Genomic DNA, 24692 nt, shown 5'->3' on the forward strand with positions numbered 1-24692 from the left:
TCTTTCATCTGGTTGGTCTATCTTGTCCTGTTTGATAGACAGCTCTCGAGTATGATTTTTGTTGAGGAATATTTTATATGAATAGCTCTTCTGTTGAGAGTACAAATCCTCATAGTTATTTCATAGAGGTATAGAGGATATATATGACTCCAAAGCCCATGTTTCAACTGTATTATTTCCCTGTTATCTACAGATTGGAGTATTATTTTGCTGGGAGAATATTTTTTATATATAGCCCTTCTGTGCAGGGTGTAAATTCCATTAATTGGTTCATAGAGATACATAGGATAGGCAAAAAAATTAATCCACTATTTTAGTCATTGTTGATCCATATTTTTAACATTTTTTCTTTAGAGCACAGTTTTAAGCAAGAGCATCTAACAAGTAGTGAGGCAAAGAAGAGCATGTCACATTTGAGGAAGAGGAGGGGTTTGGAGGGCCTGAAGCACAAGGGGTAGAATGATTGAAGATGCAGGGGATGAGCCTCTGGACAGGATGGGGCCAAGGCAGGACGACATCACACACCACACTTTGGGCTTGTCTCCCCCTGTGGGCAATCTCAGCGGTCTGGTCATTAGCCCTTTTTCTTTACAACCTGGAGAACTGGACCAGATCCTGATTGATTTCGGCAACTGACCGGCAACCTAAAAGAAGAGTTAATGAGTTTATTTCTTTAAAACACCAGTAACCCACTCATTCATGGATAAGGGGATGATCCAATGGGAACAAGCCTGACTTGAAGTGCTCACCCTGAAAAAACATTATGGATACCAGATGAATATGTGATTCTGACTGCCTTGAGAATTACTTTATGAGTCTGTGCCCGAGTCCTCTATCAACACAGCCATGCCAAAATGGCATAGTAAAAATATAGAAATATTATTTTAGCATTTGAAAAATCTATTCATATGTGCCATAGATATACTTGGCCTTTATCTGAATGCTGATAAAGCTCAGGGATCTAGGAAGTATGTGTCAGGGAAAAATATGAGTCGGGAATAAGAGATAGGATGAGTATTTCATACAGTGGTTGCCTTCTAAGGGAAAGTGCTGCAAAAGGTAACATTTTTTTAGTGCAGGATCTTAATTAAAATGCAAAATTAGAACTGTAGCTGAGATTAGATGCAGGGATTAAAGAGAGTGACATCGGATAAGAAGCACAAAGAGGAAGGAGGAAGGGGGTAGTCCATTGGTACAGACTGGAGAGTTGTGACCTTGAGTAGATGGGAAATCCCTGGTGATGATAATTTAGAAAGACTTGAGTGCCACAATGTGCAATGATTAATTCAAAGTTTACTCCACATGTACGATGTGTGCACCAGCACATCCCAAAACACAACTTTAGCAAAATGTATTACTCGCCAAAATATAACTAATGAGAGGGTTCTTTCCCCCTCTTAAAACCACACCTGGGTCCATCGCAAGGGACAGAAATGGCAGGCATGGGATGTGTAAGTAACCCACAGACTGAACTCATTCAGCAGAAGCAAGAATTTGGTGCCAGAGGTGGCTTTCCTCAGAATGGACAGTGGTCTTAAAAACTTTGGTTTTCCCCAGGGCAGAGAATAGGTCTTCACAGGAGGCAGATCCATTCAAGGAGCACAGAGAAGACCAAAACTTGATCTTGGGTTCTATATTGTAATAAAAATAATATTTAAACGATGTAAAAATGTCTCACTAGTTGACTCAAAATGTCTCCCTTTTGAGACCTTTGGACACATAAACCTTGGTAATGTTTCTATACTTACTTGCTACTTACTTGCCTTTCATCAGATTGGCTTCTGCAGTCCCAAGGGCACTGCCCTGCCCTTGGCAGAGGCTCAGTGGAATTTTGAGAGAGAATGCGTATTTATAATTTTTTCATTACTATAAATTAGGAGGATACTTACACTAACATGTTTTGGCTACTTTCAAGTGAAGTGGGTAATTCCAAACAATAAACCTCAAGAAGGTTTATATACTTTTTAATTCAGCCTCCTCCCCTTATGAAGGCTAGGGCGTTAGTGAGGTACCTGCAGCCTCTGTTGGCCTGGTTTGTATGTGGACATTTTTCAAGACAGTTGATGATTTTAGCCTTCCTATAAGTATAATTTCAGCAATTGGTTTCACAGAAAAACCCTGACTTTTTAAGCTGATTTTGCTTTCAGCAATAGTACAAATAGAGGTTCCTCCTAGGGCTGTGATGTTACAGGGTCATAAGGGGAAAATGTCATACATCTTCAGGGAAATTCGGAGAGAGAAATGATATTAATGGATTCCTCCTGGGTGCTGATTTTGTGTCAGGCATCTTACATGCATTGTGTGTGGAAGGGATAAGGAGTGACAGAATCTTGGGGCTTTCATGCTCTGATTTTGCATTTTAGTGAGTTCCACCAAAAGCCCAGGCCCCCCTTCCAACCGCCAGAAATCCCTTCTTCCCCAAAGCCTGGGGGAGAGACTCTTATGCAGAGGACGCCAACCAATGCCCTGCTGCCTGAGTTTCCTATTCTTTCTCATTGCTGTGAGAAAGACCCGTGTTTGGTTGTGATTACTCATTTTTCTCTCTTTGCATTTAAAAAAACACATTCTCATTGTACAACAGTTAGAAGAAGGGGAGTATAAACTGTCAGCCCTAAATGGGCTCACAATTCTGTTTTTTTCTCTGCCCCTTTTAAAAAAGGACACTCTCCACTCTACTTCAGAAGGAGATTTTCCAACCAATATTTCTACCCCAAGAATTGTTAAGTGTTAACTTTTGGTAAAATAAAAAAAGCTTTGTTATTGTGAATTCCCCCAACAGGCTTCTGTTAAAAGAGGATCAGACATCATTTCTCAAAGATGGGAGAAAATATTTGGGGCAGCAGGAGAAGTCATCTCAACCTCCTGGAATCTGTAGAAGCACATGGGTCTACCCATCCTTCACCCCTCTCTCTCCCAGGGGCAAAACACACCAGTATGATATCTGTTCATGTTCATGCCCTCCTCTCCATTATGGGAGAGCCTTGGGGATACCAGGTCATTTACTAACTTATCTTCATTGGCTCTGAAGAGTATGGCTCTTATCCAAAGCTGATGGTCCTTGTCCTCCATGCCTTGATCTATCCAGCTCCCACTTTTTTTTCTTTAATTAATCTGCTCAGTGGGAAGGACGCTGGTGCTGGCACTAATGCTGATCTAAGGTTTCTAACTTGTATTACTCAAGCCCAAAAGTTTGAATCTGCAGCCCCAGTGGATACTACAAAGATAATTTAGACATTGAGTATAAGACTCTTGTCTAAATATCAGACCAAAGCCAGACTTGAGAAGAACCTGAACATCTTGTCTTGGGCTCAGCATATAACCAATGCTCTGTAACATTTATGGAAATAAGTTAATGGCATAATGATAATCTTGATTCCACATTGGAGCTCTTGATTCATTATTTCCTTACTTCTGGAGAAGGTGTTTGTTATTACCAAATTTTAGAACTGGGGAGGGAACAGACATCTCAGTGGGGTTCATCGTGTCTGTCCTTTCATGTTGTGGTCAGTTAGATCTACAGCAGACAAAGACAAGCAGAGATAGAGCCATTGGCCACCGGCATTTGGGTAGAGCAGCTCTTTTCTATGAGGCTGCTCCAGGCATGTTAGGACAGTTAGCCTCTGAGCACTAAGTACCAGAAGTATCCATCTTTCAATCTTTGTGCCAACTGAAAAAAAATGAACTTGGAACTCTAAACCAAATCTTCCTAAGGAAGGCAATCATCGACGATCTTAGTTGAGAACTACTATTTTCTAGGTCATCAGGATTCTAGGCTTTGCTAAAAATGTACAAATTTTTAGGAGCACTGCTTTATAATAACTTATTTTTTGACTGAAGTCCACCAGCATGTAACTTCCAGATGTTCACATTTCTCTGGCCGTGGTTACACAGGACGGCACTTCTCCTGCTCCCTGCTTCTCTCCTCCTGTTGTGTCTGTCTCCCCACTTCCTCCACACCCCCTCCTTGCCATAATTCCTCAACTCCTCACAGCCCATGAATATGAAAAGATGAGCCACAGAACCACACCCAACAAACTTGCTTGTGTGATCTTAGCATAAGGGGACCCTCTTTCCCATAATCTGAAATTTCATTTGCTTTCATGGATGGCAAAGGAATCACATTTGGAGTTTGTGTTCCATCTCCGTCTGGGGCGTCTCTTCCCTCCTCTCTCTTCTGGGCAGCCACTGGGCGGGGGAAGGGTAGCTAGAAGGAGGGCCACCACTCCTCTTCTGTAGCCCTCATGCCTTCAGCTCCAAGGCAGGAAAAGAATTGTGAAAACTTACCTGTGAGACTCATGGAAGTGTGGAATTCATTTTTTATAAGGTTCAAAACTTCCTCAACTCCATGTTCACCCTGCTTCCAAGATGGGGGTTGGGGAGAGACAAAAAGAAGCATGAAGAACATTCTGCGCAGGTGCTGAGTATTGGTTCTAGGTGTGCTGTCCACTGCAGCGGGGAGGACAAGGGTGTCTGTGAAATTGGAACTAAGCTGGGAAGACAGGGAGGCAAAGAGGAAAAGGTGGGAGTGAGGGGGCCTGAGAATGTGCAGCGTGCTGCCAAGGAAGCAGGAGATGTGGGCAAGGGGGGGGGGCTGTCCCTCAGGGATCTGTGGCACTTGGAATCAGCTCAGCTTGGATGGCAAACCACAGTAAATCGTGGGGGCAAATGAGAAGCCCAGTATCTTTCCGCTGGTTTACCTCTCACCTTATAGGCAAGACCCCACAGGATTGGTCTCCCTAGAAACACACACTTAGCCCCAAGGGCCAGAGCCTTGAGCACGTCGTTGCCAGTTCGGATCCCACCATCCAGGTACACTTCCATTTTCCCTTTCACAGCGGCCACCACCTCTGTCAAGGCATCAATCTGAGAAAGAGACATGCATGGCTTAAGGGACTTCCGTTTTCACTTTCAGGGATCATGGGGCAGAGGTGCCCCCTCAGTGTGAGTTAGGAATAGGAAGTCTGGGTGTTGGTGCTGTCTATGAGTTTTTTTCCCCTCCCATGCTTGACACATGATTCCCCTGTCCTACCAGAGCAATGCAGCTACATTCCCGAGCCCCAAGGACTTCTTTTTAATTTTTAAAACGAATTAATTAATTTATTTGAGAGGAAGTACGCACATGAGCAGGAAGAGGGGCAGAGGAGAGGGAGAAGCAGGCTCCCCGCTGAGCAGGGAGCCCCATATGATGTGGGGGCTCTATTCCAGGACACTGGGAGCATGACCTGAGTGGAAGACAGATGCTTAAACAGCCCCCCCAGGTGCCCTGGGAGTCCAGGGACTTTCTGCAGTCTCTCCCTCATGCCATTTTCTTCCTTGACAGAGTGCAGCTTCTCTCTAACTCACTTGTTTGACTGTCTACAGCTCGAAAGAAACTCTTGGTTCCTCTTCATCCTAAAAGGGATATTTTCCATTTATGGCATTCACTTTAATGTTCTTTTCAAAGTACATTTTGACCTTTTATTTTCTCCTGCCTTCTCTGTTTCCAGGGTGGCACAGCTAGGAATATTCTCTCTATCGCTAAGGCCCTGAGTCTTTTTGGCAAAGCAAATGTGTCTGGACCACAGCGTGTTTTGTGTAACTGGGTTGCACATTGCTCCTTACACACCACATTTGAACAACTTGTTCCTGGCTCCTGTATGGGTTATCTAAGACGTGGGTTGGTAATGCAAGCATCAGTGCTGTTGAGGCAGGGTTGAAGACTCTGAAAGGCGAAATGAAAGCAGCTTACCACTTGGCCTGGTTTCTCCTCAGACTTTCTCTCACCTGGCCTCCCCAGTTCCAGGCTCTGCCGCTACGAGGCCTTGCCAACCCACAGTGCCCCAGACTGAGCCTAAGCCTGAGCACCTCCAAGTCTAAGAGGAGGGGTGACAGCGGAGGCTGGGAGCAGGGTCCTTGAGGACAGAGTTCTGGAACTGCCTCAGGGCTCCTGTTCTATGTCTCTTGGACAGACAAATGGAGAGGAGGCGAAACTGGGCCCTGGGGTGCTTCTGCTGCAGAAGAAATCAATGGGAATTCTAACTCAATCAGATCCTTTGGGTGACTGAACAGAATATGAAATCAGGGAGGAAAGAACTTTGTACTCTAATTTACAAGTGGAGGAGAACTGAATACGTTTAGACTTACATGTGAGAACTGGTAAGAATGCATGTCCAGATAAGGGTATTTTTATAGCCCCACCATGGTATTATTTGGAATATTTCGATGATGTTGAGAAAAAGAAATAAACATATCTGTGTAAATTCTTACAGTAAGCTAGATTGGATGATGGGGCTGATGGAATTTGAGAAACAGACCAGGGAGTGAGTTTTAACCTAGGGTCCAGTATTGCTTTAGAGTTACTTTCTATAGGTCATGATAGGACATTCATTAGAGCCTTCTGGAAACAATAGCTAGATGACCCATTTCCCAGGTCCCAGGAAGAAATACAGGAATTATATGGAAACTTCTAGAGATGGGAATTTCAAAGAGTTATACCCCTCACAGGGAGGGGTCTGCGGTGAGAGGAGTGAGGCATTGGCCTCCGGCACAAAATTTAAGGAATGCCAAAGCACTCAGATAACTAACATTTTAATACTGTCAAACTTTGACCTGTGAGCTGTGGGTGCTTGTTTTTATAAGTAAGTTTTTACTGGATCTGGGGCCAGGTTGACAGTGAGGCAGGTTCTTTGAGTGTAGGGACAGATCCTATCTTTCTTTAAAATGTTGATATTTTGTTCACCATGGAATTTTTTACATTGATTTAAATTTTTTAAAAGTGCATTTAACTATTATTTACCTTACTAAGTTTGTCTGGCACCTTCTCAAATTCTGAGCCAGAGGTACCTCTCTAGCTTCACACCAGTCTTGGCACTGTCCCCAGATGACGTTGGGTGGGTTTGTTGTTAAGTCAGATGACTTGGGAGAATGACATGTTGATCAGCATGATGGGGAAGGAGAAATTCTCTCTCTGAGTCCTGCCTTTGCCAACAGTCATTCTCTATTGAGGAAATGCAGTGGGGAGCAATTACTCAGCCTCTTTCTCCATGTATTACTCAGTCCTCCCCCCAGGGAACAAGACTAGCTAAACTGATTCGTGAGAGAGAGAGAGAGCCGATTGCTAATGTTTCATAGAGTTATTTCGAGAGTCAGCATTCTACTCTTTTTGCTACTTTCTGGTGGTGGTCTCTTTTTTGCTTTCTCTTCCTACCCATAGGACTGCTCAGGACCTGCTATACTTTTTTGCATCCTGTTCTGCCAATTTCTGGGTGTGTGGAGGTGGCCTGTGGGCATCCTCGCAGGAGTCAGGTGAGAGAACTAGCATGTGCTCTGCATATCTACTTTCTCCTGGGGTCACAGGTCAAAATTTGGCATGGGAAGTAGGATGCCTGACTGTTCCCTTCAATCAGCTCTTACGGAGAGCTACAGTAAAGTGCCCCTTATCTTCCAGCTGGGCTTGTTACTCTGTGCCTGGTGGGTAGAGGGGGAAGGGCGAGTCTTTAAAAAAAAATGAGAGAAGTGTATACATTGAAATGAAATTATGTTCTTAATATATTGACAAAGAGAAAAGAGAAGAGTTACAAAACAGTATGTAGCTTTTCACACCTAACATGTCATCTTTGCATTAAGAAGTTGATCAAAAAACAATTCCCAAAATATTGTCATTAATGATAATCATGAAATTAGTTTTTTTTAAAAGATTTTATTTATTTATTAGACAGACAGACATCACAAGTAGGCAGAGAGGCAGGAAGAGAGAGAGAGAGGGAAGCAGACTCCCCACTGAGCAGACAGCCCGACTCGGGGCTCGATCCCAAGACCTCGAGATCATGACCTGAGCCAAAGGCAGAGGCTTTAACTCACTGAGCCACCCAGGTGCTCCTCTTTATTTTTTTTTTTTAAAGATTTATTTATTTTTATTTTTAGAGAGAATGAGAGAGAGGGAGAGAGAGAGAGAGAGAGAAAGAGAGACCATGAGAGGGAGGGGCACAGGGACAGGGAGCGAGAATCCCAAGCAGACTCCGTGGGGAGAGCAGAGCCTGCCGTGGGGCTCAGTCCCACGACCCTGAGACCACGACTCGACCTGAAAACAAGAATCAGAAGCCCAACCCACTGCATCACCCAGATGTCCCCACCCCACACTTCCTTTTTCTTAGAATGAATCAAGTAGTGATAGAAGAATCTCTTGGAAAATATAAGCTATATATCTCCAGGAAAATAAATCTCCCGTCCAAGTACTAACCAGGCCCGACCCTGCTTAGCTTCCAAGATCAGACGAGATCGGACGCATTCAGGGTGGTATGGCCGTAGACTATAGGAAAATAAATCAACAATTAGTTCCCACTTAAAGATTCTTTCCTTGCCTGCCTCCTCTTCATTTGTAATGGACACAAATTCAAAAGATAGGGGGATGGGGTGCCTGGGTGGCTCAGTGGGTTAAGCCTCTGCCTTTGGCTCAGGTCATGATCTCAGGGTCCTGGGATCAAGCCCTGCATCAGGCTCTCTGCTCAGTGGGGAGCCTGCTTCCCTCTCTCTCTCTCTGCCTGCCTCTCTGCCTACTTGTGATCTCTGTCTGTCAAATAAATAAATAAAATCCTTAAAAAAAAAAAAGATAGGGGGAAAATCACAGACTGTCATAGATTTTTAGAGAAGGATTCATATGGCATTTTTCGGTTTGTTTTACTTTGAAAGATGGTTATTTATTTGTTTAAGTGAGGTACTGCTCCTTCCCAGGCTGTGTCATATGAGAAAACATGTTGTCACACTCCATGCACACAGGCAATCTTTAAGCTGAATGCTTTCCCCAGAAGGCAGGAGACCTCAGTGTCTTTGGAATGTCTCTTCCAACTGTGTGAACTTGGACAAGTTATGTAACATCTCTAAGCTCTAGGATCCCCATCTGTAGAAGAGTGAGGATGATATGTGTCTTGCAGGTCGGTTGTGAGATTTAGAGATGATACATGTGAAGTTTGTAAAAATGAGCTGATACACACTAGGCTGTTAATAATTAAAAGTTCTTGCCATTACCAGCATATGTGATCAGGGAGAGGGGAGTGTAGGCCGAAGCGCACAGAGTACCATGCTGTAAGCACGTGCACATGCATGTGCATGCATACACACACACACACACACACACACACACACACACACACACACCCCTCTGAAGTTACCCTACTCACAGAAGCAGGAACGTCATCAAGCTGCCTCCCACCATGGTTGGAAACAATGATGCCATGGACATTGTGTTTCACAGCTAACTCTGCATCCTCTTTAGTCAAAATCCCTTTAAGGATGATGCGCAATCGAGTTAGGCTCTGAAGCCAGGTGATATCATTCCAGCAGAAGGATGAGTCAATGGGGGACATCTGGAAATAAGGCGTTGTATGTCTCTGTGGGGAAGAAAGAAGAACCTTAGACCTGAGCTCCTTTAGGATTGTTTGATCCATTCCTAAACGAGACCCATTCAGATAGCCACCTTTTATAAGCCTTAAAAGAGGAGTAACAAAACCACTGACACTTCCAGCTCCTTTTCCTAACAGAATTTGTGCAAAAAGAATGAACTATCTCAACTGCTCATTCATTAATCATTAATTGTGTCCCTGCTCTGCCAGGATCTGGGGACACAAAGACAAATAAGACACAGTCCCTCCTTTATTTATTTTTTATTAAGTTCAGTTATCCAACATAGAGTACATGATAAGTTTTTGATGTAGTGTTCAATGGTTCATTAGTTGTGTGTAAAACCCAGTGACTGAGCCCCTATTCTCAAAGAACTCAGATTTCAATAAGTGAAGGGGATAAACAAAAACATTTATAGGCTGATATAACATGTTACGCTTGAGATATGCCCAAGCTTAGAAGAACTAAGAAATACTTGATGATCCTGAATCAGATACTACCTTATATCTAACTTTGGCTCACCATGTGAATCAAATACCCGTAAATCCCAATGTGCTTCTGGGATCTGAGATAAGGATTCCAAAACTTCAAGGCTAATTTGTTGTTAATGAGTAGAACTGTGCAGTCGCTTGACTGTCACAGCCACCCACTGGCTGAAAAGGCTGATAACATTATCTCTAGCCTAACGGAGGGCCCCAGTGTTATCATGGCTTTCTCTCTCTGGGGCACTCCATCCCATCTGACTGCAGGGTTTTAAGGGGGCAGTAGCCTTTTTCACCTATTTCAGTCACCTATTTCACCTATTTCAGAGATTCCAAACAAGGGTGGTGCAGCTCCAGGAAGGCGTTCTAGGTGTAGAGAGATACTGCCCTCAGTTCTCAAGGCAGCAGGGGGAGGGGCCTAGACTGGCTACACTCTGTGGACCAGTCACCTGATCTGTGAGCATCCTCTTCAGGAGATCAGTTTACTTAAATGCGCCATCCAGAATTATAATTTTCTAAGTGTCCCACAGCGTAGACAATGTTGGAAGAACTTGATGATTTCCTCTCCTGTGCCATGGAAAATTCCTTCCCATAGCTTTCCTATTTCTCAGCACCCAGCTCTGGCAGAGCAGCACTAGCTCCAGGAGTGAGGACATTCTGTGTCATCTCCTGGTCACCGGATAGCTCTGGGGAGCAGGGGCCAGTTCTGCTTTTTGAACCATGGCCCCTGCAGTGTCTGGCAAGAGGAGGCACTCAGTGACTTTTTGTGGCGAGAGGGAAGGGAGGAAGGAGAGGATGTATGTCCTGTCATGCCTGCCCATCGGATCTGCTCTCCTACCTCCTTTGGCGAGCGAAGGTCTTTCAGCAGTAAGTTCCTCTGTAAGTCTAGTTGATTTCGAAAGTCACATCTCCTGTTGCCCATTTTGGGTGTATCCACAGTGATGACCAGAGCTTTGAAACCCAGGGCTTCAGCCCTCTGGACTAGCTGTTTGTTGAGCTGCCGGTCTGATGTTGCATAGAGTTGGAACCACTTGAGGCCCCTGGGGGCAGTAGCCACAATATCTTCAAGGGAGCAGCTGGCATAGGTGCTGATGATGTAGCAGATCCCGGCCGCTTGGGCAGCTGCAAAGCAAAAGGCACAGCTCAGGTTGGAGGGGGTTGGGGCTCTGGGCTGGGCTGAGATGCCCTCGGAGTCTGTGCCACCTCTGACCTGTTTGTACTGGAAGGGAAAACAAAGCTTGACCTCATTCCGTTTTCCACTGGGGGAGAGGGCATAGGGGAGCATTCGGTCAGCCTGGGAGGCCCCCTGCTATATAGCCTGTCTTCCAGACTCTGTCAAGATCCCCGGCTGGAGGGGTCCTTTAGTCCCCAGGATGCTCTTGGACATGCTGCCGCTTTCAGATGGGAGAATGGGCTGCTCGTGAACTTGTGAATGATGCAGAAGGGAACTCAAGAGGACAAAGGGTGAGGAACTGTAATGCCAGTGGAGAGGACTGAACTCTGCACTGGAGAAAGCATGGTATCTGAGTTAGAAGAGTGCTCATTCTACTTAGCTGTGTTCCTTGAGTCTCTCATTTTCTTCTTCTGTGAAATGGAGTGAAATGACAATACCTGTCTTATAAGGTTGCTGAGAGATAAAACAAGGTACTACATTTGGAAGCATTTTTATGTATTTTATTTATTATTATTATTTTTTTTAAGTAGGGGCTGGCGGGGAGCTCACGATCCTGAGATCAAGACCAGAGCAAAGATTGAGTTGATGCTCAACTGACTAAGCCACCCAGCCGCCCCTGGAAGGGTTTTTAAAATTCCTAAGTGATGTGCTGTACACAGGATTAGTGACTACAAGGTTGCCGAGGATGATGGCAACAGTGATGTTGACACTCACTGCCTACTGTGATCGTTGTTTTCAGCAAGATTCTCCACTAGGTCAATGTCACTACCATTCCGCAAGCCATGAGCCGAGAACCTGGCCTAATCAGGATTTAATATTTTCAACTTCCAACATCAATAGGAGATACCCCATTCTTTGGACCCACTACAAAAACATGATATGTCCCACCACGAAGATTTAGTAAAGCAGTTAGTTAGTTCTACAGGATATTCGTATTTTAGCCTAGCAGACTTGGCTCCTAACCAGCCACTTGGAACTCCAGAATCCTTGGATTCATTGCTTCCTGTATCACGGAGTCAAAGAAAAAGATCCCAGGGAAGTCCTAGGGAACCTGCAAATAAAATATTTCCTAGATGTGACCTAGAGTGAAGATTATAAAGGGAGGGGGTGCCTGGCTGGCTCCGTCGTTAAGAGTCTGCCTTCAGCTCAGGTCATGGTCCTGGGGTCCTGGGATCGAGCCCCACATCGGGCTCCCTGCTCGGTGGGAAGCCTGCTTCCTCCTCTCCCACTCCCCTTGCTTGTGTTCCCTCTCTCACTGTGTCTCTCTGTCAAATAAAATCTTAAAAAAAAGATTATAAAGGGAGTCACAAGACTATTTTCAGACCCTCTCCTCTTCTTTCTCTTCTCATTATTTTTTGGAGCAGAGGGCTAAGGGAAGAGAATAACGGGCTACTTGGAAGGAGACATACGCAATAAGAAACTTTTTGTCATGTAAGATGACAGTCAGGGTGCCTGGGTGGCTTAGTTGGTTAGGCAACTGTCCTCAGCTCAGGTCATGATCCCAGGGTCCTGGGACCGAGCCCCACAGTCAGGCTCCCAGCTCAGCAGGGAGTCTGTTTCTCCCTCTGCCTGCATCTCGTCACCTTGCTTGTGTTCTCCCCGTCTCTCTCCCTCTCAAATGAGTAATAAAATCTTTAAAAAAAAAAAAAAAAAGTGACAGTCAGTCAAGGAGGCGGGAAATGTGACATATGGGCAGGAGCACCTGCCAGGGGCTTTGTTAGGACTTCATGTCACGACCCTCTCCTCATCCTAAATTCAGAGACTTACCATTCAGCCCCAGCCCTGGCCCATGAGGGGTCAGGTCCAAGAGAGCCCCATCCTTGAAGCCACCCTGAGAACACCTTTCCCCACAGACAGTAAGTGGCCTGCATCCCTTCTTTGCAGGATGGCCTGCTCGATTTCCACATCTACGCCTCTGAAGCCGCCCTGTCTAACCATTAGTTATGATGGACATGGATGTTTTCTCAATCTCAGATGAAATGTTATGCAAATATCCCTCCTCAAGCCTGACCAGATTGCGGTCCCTAAGCTCCTTCTGGGAGAAATCCTGCCATTGTTCCGAAGGACACCAGCACCCTTCAGGACCCCTGGGGGGGAGCCTCGAGGGGCAGCTGGGTCATACCTCTGGCTGTGCTCATTTCTCCATCCGGCCAGACGAGGCCGTGGAAACCCGTGGGAGCGATGCAAATGGGGGCCGTGACCTCCTCCCCTTGGACCGTGGTCCGGGTGTTCACCTCTCGCACGTCTCTCAGGTACCGGGGCCGAAGGCGGATTCTGTGCTCGGAAACAAAGATCTTCCATTAGGGGCCTTATTCTCCAGCATGCAGCTGCCTGGGACTGGGGCCTCCAGATCCGGGTGTGTAGGTCTACACCAGACTGGGTCGCGAGAAACCGTGGTGGGTCAGTTGGCTGATTAGGCTACATAGACCGACTTTCCTTCAGAAAGCCTTTCCCGATACCCTGGCCCTCATTAACCCCTCTTGCTCTAAACCCCCAGTGCACGTGTGGTCCACGCGGCGTCCGGCTCTGACACAGGTCTGTGTCTTTGAGTCTTGCCTTCCTGAGCAGACTCAGTGCTTGGAGGCTTTGACTGATTGCCATAATGAGGATCAGAAAAGAGAATAAGCAGGAAGGAGTTCTAGGCTCTTCCCTCACGGGTTAGAAACAAGTCTCCACTGATGGAGGACAAATCCCAGAGAATAATCACGGTGGGGGCTTGTTTTGTTTAGTTTTGTTATTTTGGTGTTTGCTAGAGGCTAATTCATTTGACGACTGGACTTAAGTACTGCTTTAGAAAGGGTAGGGGAAGTCACAAATAGTAAATATATAAAACACACTTTTAAGTCCAATAGAGACTTAGTCTCAGGATCCAAAAATGCTTGTTTTTCACAAAATATTATTATTCCTCCACACAAATGTGGAAAGGTTTTGCTAGATATATTGTTTGTACAAAGTTGGGGAAGATGCAGACTTTGTCTGTGAAATGGGAGAAATAATCCAAATTTCCTAGTTGTCTTATGAAGGCAAAATGAGCCAAAGCAAGTAAGGGGCCTAGTATAATTCTGAACAAGTATGAAAATGCCGAACTTGGTGTTCACCTTGTATCCCATTTTTCTGTTTTCTCCTCACCTCTCTTATTACAAGGGGCAGCAAACTTTTTCTGTGAAGGGTCAGAAAGTAAATATTTTAGACTCTGTGGACCGTGCAGTCTGTCACATTGACTCAGATCTGCGGCTGCGATGCAAAAGCAGCCCCAGACAGTGTGCAAATGACTGACCATGGCTGGTTCGAATAAAACTTATTTATAAACACTGAAGTTCACATTTCATATAATCTTCACCTCTGACAGTTTATCATTCCTTTTTTGATTTTTTTCAATCATTTAAAAAGAGAAAACAAACATTCTTAGCTTGTGGACCATGCGGCCCCAGGCAGTGGGCCTGCCACAGCCTGTGGGCTCTCTTCCACCCTGGGCTGTACCCGCTGCTCTTCCAGCCCAGCTCCCCTTCGAAATCAGCCTCCTTTCCTCCTTAAGAGTCTTTGGGTCTCCACATTTCTTGTGTCCCCTCTCCCAACAGACATTATCCCCTTCAAGCCAGAAGTTGAGGAACTCAGGAGATTTAGGCCTACTCTGCCGACTCCTCCTCCCCTTGCAGGTGACCCTGGACTCCTGTCCTGTCTTGTTAGGGGCCAGAGCTGCTGGGATGCAGAGGGAGGTTGACTCATGCTAGTTCTGCAGAGGCACAAAGATAAACTCTTTCTCCATTCATCCTCTTCCTGGCCACATGCCTCCACCCGCCCCCAAACCCCGCCAAACCCAAAACAATAACAACAAAACCCATGAATTTATCTTGAGTACTCTATGTTCTTTGGAGGCACCAGAGAACAAATAGTAAATATACTTGCTACCTTCCAAGGACCCCTCACCCAGTGCACCTTAGCTTAACAATAGAAAGGATACAGAAGACCAGACCTTTTAAATGCTGCGATGTTATCATCCCGGGTGAAGCATTCATCAGATCCTCCTTCAATAAAATCCCAAGTTGACTTAGATAGATGCTCCTGGGCATAAGCCTGAAAATCTGTCAAACACACCAAGGGCATTTCTGGACCTTCAAAGGAAAAACCAAAACCAAACAAGACACTGAGGTTACGTCAGATGTAGAGGAGAGGGTAAATGTGGGGGCTCTGTCCTGAAGCTGTTTGGATTCAACATTAACCCCCTCTGCATTCCTTATCCTTGGAGGCAGAGCCAAAGATGCTGATCCCCGTGCTTCCATTCTCCTGCCCCCATACCCAAATGCTGATTAGCTGGTCTTCGAAATATCCCTCATGTTTATCGCCTCATCTCTACAATTCACGGCCTCAGATCGAGTTGAGGCCCTGCCCCCTCTTATAAGATTATTACAAAAATGTCTTCTCTCTGTCTCTGAGCCTCCATATTCACTCTCTAGCTTGTCTCTCTCGAGCTTCCTGGATCTTTCTGAAAGTGAGTCTGATCACATGCCCCTTTCATGGCATTCACAGCTTTCCTGGACCAGCTCCTAATGGTCTTACCAGCTTCATTTCTGGGTGGCTTTTCCTTGTCATTTGAGACACTACAAGTGTTTCCTGAACATTCCCAAGGGCTGTTTCCTACCTCTTCACCCTTTGCAGGAGGAGATCATCAGGCTGGGAAAATTGGGGCTGAGCTGGTATGATTACCTGGGAGTTCCTGGGAATCTCTAGAATGGGTTGCCTGGGGCTCTGGTTGGTATCAGAGAGAAACTTATGGACTTTGTCTCCTTGGCAAGGACATTGAACATATTCACTTTGAGACCAAGAAAACAGCATATGTGTGACTGCCATTCATTCCCCACCCCCAAACCAAAGTAGATCTGGAGCTTGGTACGTTTGGTATGCCCCCTGCCCCACCTAAAGACGAAAGAGAGCATGGTTTGGGGATAGATCTGTCTAGTGGGGGCAAGGGGAGTGGGGACCCTAGCTACAGAGATGCCGAAGGCACTTGTTGCAGCCGAGGACAGCATGTGGAGCTCCTGCAAGAGAGGATTCGAGCAGGAAAGGGTGAGAATCTATAGTCCAGAGTGTTGGGCATCTCCCTGGCAGCAGGCAGTGGGGTGAAAATTAGCCAGAGGCTGTGAGCAGAAATGGAATGATTTTTAAGTCATTGACTGAGGGACAGGAACAAGCTCCAGGATCTAGGGCTTCAAACGTGAATGGGCCGCCTCCTCTAACGAACACAGAGGCCAGGGAGGCCAAATGAAATATGGAGTGTCGGGGATCTTGGTGGGGATAAGGATGGGCCAGAACTGGTGGAGGGAATCCAGGGCCATGCTGGAATCTAGTCAAGTCCAACAGAGAAGTGATCCCAAACACCTTCCCAAGGAACTGAGAAGAAGGAAGTTATGGCAGAGCCCTTGGGATGTGCAGGGAAGAATCTGGAGCACAGCCACAGAGCTTTTTATAGGCAATGCACTTTGTCAGTGAGTAGGCAGGGAGTTACTGAGGTGCTGAGTTGAGTTTGACAAGGTAGAGCAACCATGTCTAATTTATCTCATTCCTGCCAGACCCTTCAAGTCTCAGGGACTTTGGTGGAATGTGTTTCTCATTGTAGTTACCCATCAGCATCGCGATCACTGATTTAAACCTCTGTGTGCCTAAGAGTTAACATACCAGGCTCAAGAATGCTACCCCTTGAGAGACCTGCTTGAAAAGTTGAACCTCAGTTGGAATCTGGGAACTTGGACTTCAAGAAGGTTCCCACTACTCCCTGATAAGAATGGTATGGCCCACTGGTCTAAATTGTACAAACAACGTGGTTTATGCTGAATGCTTGCTTTCCCTCTGAGGGTCTAGAATTCAGGCATGGGTGTGGCAGAGAGGGTCAATATGACCAGCCCCCAATAAAAGGCTTTGGGCAATGAGTCTCTAAAATGACCCTCCATGGTGGTCTGTGCTTCACACATGTTGTCACAACACATGGTTGGAGGGATGAAGTGCATCCTGTGTAATTCCACTGGGAGAGGACGCTTATACCTGTTTCCCTCTAGATTTTGCCCCATGAGCCTTTTTCCTGTGCCAATTTTGCTTCTCATTCTTTCTCTGTAATTAGTCATACCCTCAATGACATGCTATGTCCTATGTGTCTCCCTAGGGAATCTCTGAATTGGGACCCTCAACACGCTTTATTTTGTTTTTGTGGGGTTTTATAAAAGATTTTATTTATTTATTTGACAGAGAGCACAAGTAGGCAGAGCAGCAGGCAGAGAGAGAGGGAGAAGCAGGCTCCGTTCTTAGCAGGGAGCCCCATGAGGCACTCGATCCTGGGACCCTGGGATCATGACCTGAACTGAAGGCAGATGCTTAACCAACTGAACCCCCCAAAAGCTCCCCAGCATGCTTGCTATCCCCAGGCATTAGGATGGTATGTGACAGCTGTTCACGAATATTCATTATTTGAATGTAACATTCCCCTATCTGTCATTTCTGTGTTGTTGGTTGAGAATTCTCCACCAGGTTTCTACTTCCAATATCTCAACAAATCTCCATCTCCTGGAAACTGCTTGGAAATAAATAGCCCAGAATCTTTGTATACACCAAACATTTTATTACCATGTTTCTATTTACCATTTCTTTTTCTGTCTACTGTTTCCTTTCTACTTCCCTGCGAAGTAGACAGAGAAGTCATTAGTGTCTTCATTTTGCATTTGGAGAGACTGTGGCCTAGGATATTGAATAACTTGTGAAAGATCAGGCAGTCAAGTGTGACAGTGGAAGGCTCAGAGTCACGTCTTCTGGTAGCCTCTAAAGACAGACATTTTCTTTTTTTTCGATTTCATGGTGTAGAGCAGAATAGTTTGGTTGACATTAATCACTTGTTTCATTGAATTTAAAAGAATTTCAAGGGTGAAATAGAATTTCAAAGGGTGAAAATATAATTATGCATTTTTGTCTTTTTATATCTTTTTAAAGTACTGAGCCCAGTGGATTTTTATCAGAGGTCCAATATGAGGCCTCTAGTTGAACAGAAGGGCGACTTCATTGTTCAGAGCCTTCCCCACAAGTGAAAGGGAGACTTAACAGTATATGTTTTTATGTGTCTCAGTGTGATCCATACCAGACTTAAAACCACCAGGAATTCAAGGGAGGATCCAAGTTATCAAGTGGCTTTCTTGTATTCCCATTTTTATTGATCTCCGCGGCAGTATTTTTTCTTCTTTTCTCCTCTATCTCAACCTCCCAAGAGGAAGAGAAAGTGGAGAAAAGGATACCAAGGATCTAAGTCTTTTGTAAGAACTTGAGCTTATTGTCGGCCATTTATTTTCTTCAGACATTTTGTCTCTTGGTTAAAAACAGTGAGGCATGACTAGCGTACGGGAGATGAGAAAGTTCAAACATAAGAGCAGAGGACATTCAGGGTACACACTGCTCATGACTGAAGGTCAAGTAGTTTTCTCCGACTGAGAGAGAAAGAACGGCCTAGACTATGACCAGTGGGCATTTCACGGCAGATCTCTTCGAGATTGCCATTTGTTCTAATGCAATTAGGCTAGATAAACAAGTTATCTGTCTTAGAAGATTTTAAATGACTCGTAATTCATGTTCGTGTCACTTTAGGAATCTGGTTTATCAGAGCTTCCACTTGTGTGAGAAACCCCTAGGTGTTCTATAAAAAATGTCAGGGTGGAAATCACAGGGCAGGTCGCTGAGATACAAGGGGGGAGCAAAGGCTGCTTCGGAGGACCCAGCTCCAGGTGCAAGTGATTGATGATGAAAGGTGGTGTCCTTGAAGACCCTCTGGCCTGGTCCCCTGGGAACTTATGCCAAATTTCTCAATGGAGTGGGAGAGATAACATCAAGGCTATACTTTGGGGACCTTGTCTGAGAGATTACACTGTTCAAGGTTGGCAGAAAGTGCTTTAATCACTGTATGTGGGGTGACAGCCTCAAGGAGAGTGGCTGCAAAGCTTACGGCCATCACCATAGCAACGGTAGCATTGGAAGGGGAGACATGACAGCAGGAGGAGGCCCTGGTAGTAGAATGTGTGGTGGCAGAGGGAGGGGGAGCCCAGGGCTGGGGCCACAGTCAGTGTCAGGACCAGAGAAGACATGAATTGGCAATGGCTATAACTGAGGCTCATGAGCTCCTACAGAGTCCTCCAAATGGGGAGGAAAGGTCAGGGTAAAGGAGTTGGATTTCTAGAAACATCTGGTCAGATATCAGAGTGTCCGTAACATCCGGGTGGCCTAAGGAACCAAGAATTACGTCTGTGTGGGAGCAAGGGAACAAGGGGCCCAGGGTGGGTCTGACAGACACCAGCCTCGTTAAATGCTACGAGAATGGGCTTAGGTTTCTCTCAGCCCAGGGTCAGTTCTGGTTTTTCTCCTGAGCCCTTACACAGCATGAATGGAAGACTCAGGAACCTTCCTGGGCCACGATGGCCATTAAAAAAAAATCTTTATTCTGTTTCATGTAATAATCATCTCTCCTCTTCAGCCCACCACCCCTCCATTACTCCCATTAGCTGGTTTTCCTTTTCGGGAATTAAACTTCTCTTGACCTGTCGTCACATTCTACCATGAGACTTAGAATGTTCTGGTTTTTCAGAACCTCTTCTGCGGGAATGATGGGAAATGACTCGTGTCTTTGTTTTACCCCAGAAACTTTGTTTATCACAAGTTGAAGGCGTTTTTGAGGTTCTGAGAGGAAGCACATTTTTAGCAGGGATTTGCCTGGTCTGGAGCCATTGTGACCTAATTAGGTCATGAAATGCCCACTATCCCACCTCCTCAAGACGGCAGATCCTGCCCAGTGAGGATTAGAAGAAATAAGAGATGCAAGGGACATCAAAGAGGGGGAGAGATGTGTGCCACCTGACACCGTAGCAGAATTTAAAACGAACCTAGGTCTTCCGTCTCTACATTCAGTGTCCTTGCTGACATAATAGGTGACTCTTGCAACTTCCCCTGGATAGCCTGGCCATGGTCCCTGGATTTACTGCACCTTATTTGAGGACTAGCTTCTCATAAGGCTGCTGGGGGCACCTGGGTGGCTCAGTCGGTGGAGTGGGCAACTCTTAATCTTGTGGTTGTGAATTTGAGCCCCATGTTGGGTGTAAAGCTTAATTACAAACAAAATCTTAAAAAAAAAAATCTAACTCTTCCAGAGTTTTATCTATGCTGGATTTCATCATTCCAGTTCCTCCTCTACTCCTTCTGACCCAACGTGGTTAACAGGTATCAACCAGAAAAGGCTGAGGTTGGAGGTAGAGCCCAAATGGGACCAGTGAACTGGTCAGTGGACTAGTGATGGCATCAGGCTGGGAGGCAGCCTGCTTTGGGGAGGTTATTGACCATTAGTAGGTACAAGAGAATAGGATAGGCAAGTTACTTCCTCTCCCTAGGCCTCAGTCTCTCATTTGAAAACTATAGGTTTTTATATACTTCCTTTTAATCTTTACCAGGTTTGAAGATTGGGCTGAGGTCTTTCCTTGGTGGTGGTGGTTGTGGTGGGGTCTTCTCATTCTGTGCTTCTCTGGCCGGTAAATGCAAAGACCTCATTTAAGTGAGGCTCTGTTACTAGTTCACCATTTACTTTGTGGCAGTAAAGTTCAGAACAGGGAACCAGCATATCCTTTGGACTTCTTTTCTAACATCAAGGAGCTGGGTACTCACAGCTTTCCTTCCCTCTTGCCCCCCAACCTTGAGGCCTCTCTCTCTGCAAGCTGCTCTGGTCCTATGGTGCCACCTTATGCTTCAGTGGGGAACTGCTTGACGCGTCACAGTACAGCTTCCCGTCTACAAGCGGGTGTGGGCTCTCATCCAACGTGTGTTCCCAGCTCCCAGACCCAGGGATTCCATCTCACTACATGTCTGTGCTTCTTCCTCCTTCCTCAGTTTACCCAAACCATTGGCTGATTCTTCCTCCCCCTCCCCCTCGCACGGGAAGTCCTTCTTCCCTCTGCTTCCCTTTCCAGGATCTTTCCCATTTCTTTTCTCTTTTCCATTTGCAAACCAAAAATAGCTCCGTTGTGGTGAATGAGATTAGTTCTATGTAGTCTCTTGGGTTAAGAACACAAATGTAAAAAAAAAAAAAAAAGTTATGATTCTTTACTTAAAGGGCCTCTGAATTCTCTCTTCCTCTAATTAAGCCCATTTTTCCTCATTGTCCTCATTCATGAAAAATTAAAAAAGCTATGCATTACATAGTTTTCTGAGTTTTCAGTTTCGGCCTGTGACTAGGAATGCAACTGCATTGCTCTCTACTCTTTTGCATTGCAAATATGCCAATTTTCTGCTACTTTGCCCACCCAGTGGGTATTTCCAGTGACTTGGGAACCCCACCACGACTTTAATGGCATTCTTTCTATGGGAAAATATGTGTTGAGTTCCAAACAAATAACTTCCAAGTAGAGTCCTGGAGCACAGCCATGTTGTAAATTGCATGCTTTCTCCGGGGGCTTTGGAGGCTGTTGAGGACATAGTGGGAGACCTTGATCCAAGTGCTCACATGGTGTTTTGAAAGGTTGGGGATTTCCCAGTTCTATTGAGCAGTGGAATAATTTGATTACACAAAGACCCTGGGAGACAGCATGATGGTCCCTTGATAATAAAATGACAATGAAATTGCAATCATTTATCAAGAGTTTTATGATGTGCCATAAACCCTGTAGACCGTTTATGTGCATCCCTACTTCAACCCTTATAACAATTCCCAAACACAAATGTCATTATCCCCATTTCACAGGTGAGAACCCTGCAGTTTAGAGAGATTCGTTAATTAGTACTTTGCCCTCCATCACACATGCGGTGATATGTTCTGACTTCCATGGCCTGGTTCTTAAGTACCATGGAATAAAAAGCAAATGTATACAGCCAAGTGTGGTTTCTAGAATGAGAGAGTTGGCATTTCAATGCCATGGGCATATGTAGCTTTGCTCGCCAACTTCCCTCAACAATCTGCAACTCCATGAGAAAATTTCCTTATTTGGCTGGTCATAAACAATAACCAGTTAAGTGAAGAAGCAATCCTAGCAATCGAAAAGCACTCTTAAATGCATTATGCCATGGGATGCCTCCGGGGAGACAGTGATCAGAAAGTAGATGTGCCACAATCCCATCTTAGAGAGGAAAAAGTTAAAACCCAGAGAAGCCAGGGGAATCATGTGTATGCACCCACGATGAGAATAGCAAAGCCTGACCAGGAATCCTTCTGACTTGCTGTGGGTATAGTTGAGCTGGAATAGAGCATTAGTGGTGCCTTAGGAGACCTTTGGGTCTCTATCTTGCAGGGTTGGGAGAACTGCATCAAGTGAGCTTGGCCAATTCCCACATAATCTAGGCTATTGGGAAAGGTGTCCCTGAGGGAGATCACTCCTCCTGCCTTTGCATTTGCTCAAACAGATGGCATGTTTGGAACAGACCTCACAGACTAACCTCCTAGCACCTCTCATTATGGCAATGACTCCAGACTGTCTTTCTGAAGGCCATTGCCTACAGCTGCTAATGATGTTCCCTAAGGTATTAATAGCTGAGGGAGTCCATGGAATCAAGAAGACAGACTCTCTGGGCACCTGGGTGGCTCAGTCGGTTAAGTGTCTGCCTTCGGCTCAGGTCATGATCCCAGGGTCCTGGGATGGAGCCCTGCATTGGGCTCCCTGCTCTTCGGGAAGCCTGCTCCTCCCTCTCACACTCCCCCTTATTATATTCGGTCTCTTGTCTCTTTCTCGGTCAAATAAACAGACTCTTAAGAAGGAGGAGAAAAAGAAGTGTGGGGAGGGAGAGGAGGGGGAGGGGGAGGGAGAGGAGGGGGAGGGGGAGGAAGAGGAGGGGGAGGGGGAGGGAGAGGAGGGGGAGGGGGAGGAAGAGGAGGGGGAGGGGGCGGGAGAGGAGAAGAAGAAGAAGAAAGACTTTCCTAAGGCCCACTTGGCTCAAACCTCAGCTCTGCTACCTGCTCCCCATGGTTGTGTGAAAAAAGATTCGAGAAAGAAGAATATTAAGGCCCACCCCACAGGGCCCTTGGGAGGACTAAGTACTCCAGCCTACACGAAGTTCCTAGAACAGCGCCTTGTGTCAAAGAGTCCCCAGCAGATGGTGCTTCATGGGCGTTATTCCCTTTGCCGACGACACGGGCATTCTCATCTGAGGCTCGGGAGCCTCAGTTCCGTGACTGCGTAATTTGGACCCTGTGTCAGGTTTACTCGTTAGCTTACCCAACACAATTTCCTGGGTACACACAGTTGGCCAGGAAGGCAGAGACCTTGACTGCTCATCATGGGCAGCCCCCAGGTGATAAGGGACAGGCAGGGCTCTGCCACTCGTTCTGGCCCGTGGGCTCGGGGTGAAGTGACAGGTGTTAAACCCCGGACCAGGAATTGAAGATGATGCATGACCTTCATCATTCTCTTCTTTTGGCTGCGACAGTGTGAAGACCGTGCTCCCTGGAAGCCATAGCTGTGAGATAAAGACAGCTTTGGTCCCTGAATCACCATTTGGACAGGAGTAGCCCTGGGGATCAGCTGATTTTGTTGTGGCCGAGAAATAAATATTTATGAATTAACTTTTGGGATGCCAATCTCTGCTTTCAAGAAGTTTACAGTCAAAGACAGACTTCGGTAGCTCATTCCCTGCCCGTTGTTATGGCATAGAGTTTAACAGGAGTCCTTTCCTGGGGGAAGCTGTCTGGGGATTTAGGAATATTCCCATTGTTTCTTGAGGAACACCCACAGATGATATCCTGCTCCATCTAGTTTAGACAAGCTCCAGTTCTCAGCTACCCAGAAAGTGAGGACATGACTACCTTATAGAGATCTTGAACAAAGGAAAGGATTCTATAAAATGCAGAATAGCCTGGTGGTTAAGAGTAAAGTTTGGGGACTTTCGCTTCCTGTTTGGAGATAGGAGAAAGCAGAAAGGCATTTCTCCTTTGATTCTATTTCAAGACTCTTTCTGTTTTGTTCCAGTGATCTATGTGTCTATCTTTATAGCAATACCACACCAACTCCATCACCGTTCTTGGGCAGTTTCCTCCAGACTGATCTACAGATTCGGTCTGACCCAGTCACAATCCCAGAAGGCTCTGTACTGGAGAGGATTGTTAACTAGTTCCCTGAAAGCTTATTTTTCAAAGAAACAACCCCAGTCCAGTTGTTTGAGAAAAGTTAACTTCTTTGCCTTTTAGGAGTGACAGCCATGTCACTGGTTTCTTCTGCCAGTGCTCAGGAAGCAACGGTCAAGTTACAGTGTACTTCCCCAAGGGCTGGAACTTTTCCCTCTTAAGGATGCCCATAAATATTCCATTGAGTGGTTTCTAAGACTTACCTTCGCTAGGCAAGAGCTTCTCTGTAGGGTCTTTGAAACAAAGCCTGTCTTTGCCAGTCCCTTCAGGGTCCTTTGACCTGTCTCTATACAGCCCTCTTTGGCCACATCTCTCACCTTGAAAACTCACAGTCAACACCTCTGATGCCCACACAGTCTCCAGTCTCTCTTCTAGAACTCCTGCCACTTGGTCTGCTCCCCCTCTTCCAAGCACACAGAAAATGCCCAGGAACAAACCTGATGTTAGCGTCTTCCAGTCCCTGGGGAGAGTGGTGTCCAGAGGCAGCTGTGGAAATCCTGGCTCACTGCGGGACGTGGCAGGAAACCTAAGTCACTACCCAAAA

General features: G+C 45.8%; 1 protein-coding gene across 2 annotated transcripts; it reads right to left on the reverse strand.

The window, feature by feature from the left end:
• Positions 1 to 311: 311 nt before the first annotated feature.
• HAO2 (hydroxyacid oxidase 2) lies at positions 312 to 24692 on the reverse strand. Of its 2 annotated transcripts, none has more exons than XM_032302733.1 (8): positions 24586 to 24692; positions 15005 to 15143; positions 13154 to 13305; positions 10696 to 10979; positions 9156 to 9365; positions 4705 to 4863; positions 4285 to 4354; positions 312 to 644 (listed from the first exon to the last, which is right to left on the reverse strand). In XM_032302733.1, the coding sequence occupies exons 2-8, from the start codon at positions 15133 to 15135 to the stop codon at positions 589 to 591; spliced, it is 1062 nt and encodes a 353-aa protein (XP_032158624.1). In that variant the 5' UTR covers positions 15136 to 15143; positions 24586 to 24692; the 3' UTR covers positions 312 to 588. The 2 variants fall into 2 exon arrangements, with proteins under 2 accessions (XP_032158624.1, XP_032158622.1); XM_032302731.1 differs by having other exon boundaries at positions 4285 to 4489.

Source organism: Mustela erminea, chromosome 10, assembly GCF_009829155.1.
Source record: "Mustela erminea isolate mMusErm1 chromosome 10, mMusErm1.Pri, whole genome shotgun sequence".
Lineage (NCBI taxonomy): Eukaryota > Metazoa > Chordata > Mammalia > Carnivora > Mustelidae > Mustela > Mustela erminea.

Excerpts from the sequence above, each read along its gene's own strand:
- HAO2 (XM_032302731.1), bottom strand. The coding sequence starts at position 15,135 with ATGCCCTTGGTGTGTTTGACAGATTTTCAGGCTTATGCCCAGGAGCAT. Across the intron at positions 10,980-13,153 it reads AGAAATGAGCACAGCCAGAG|CTGCCCAAGCGGCCGGGATC; the intron begins GTATGACCCAGC and ends TTTGCTTTGCAG. Across the intron at positions 9,366-10,695 it reads ACCTTCGCTCGCCAAAGGAG|AGACATACAACGCCTTATTT; the intron begins GTAGGAGAGCAG and ends TCTTCCCCACAG.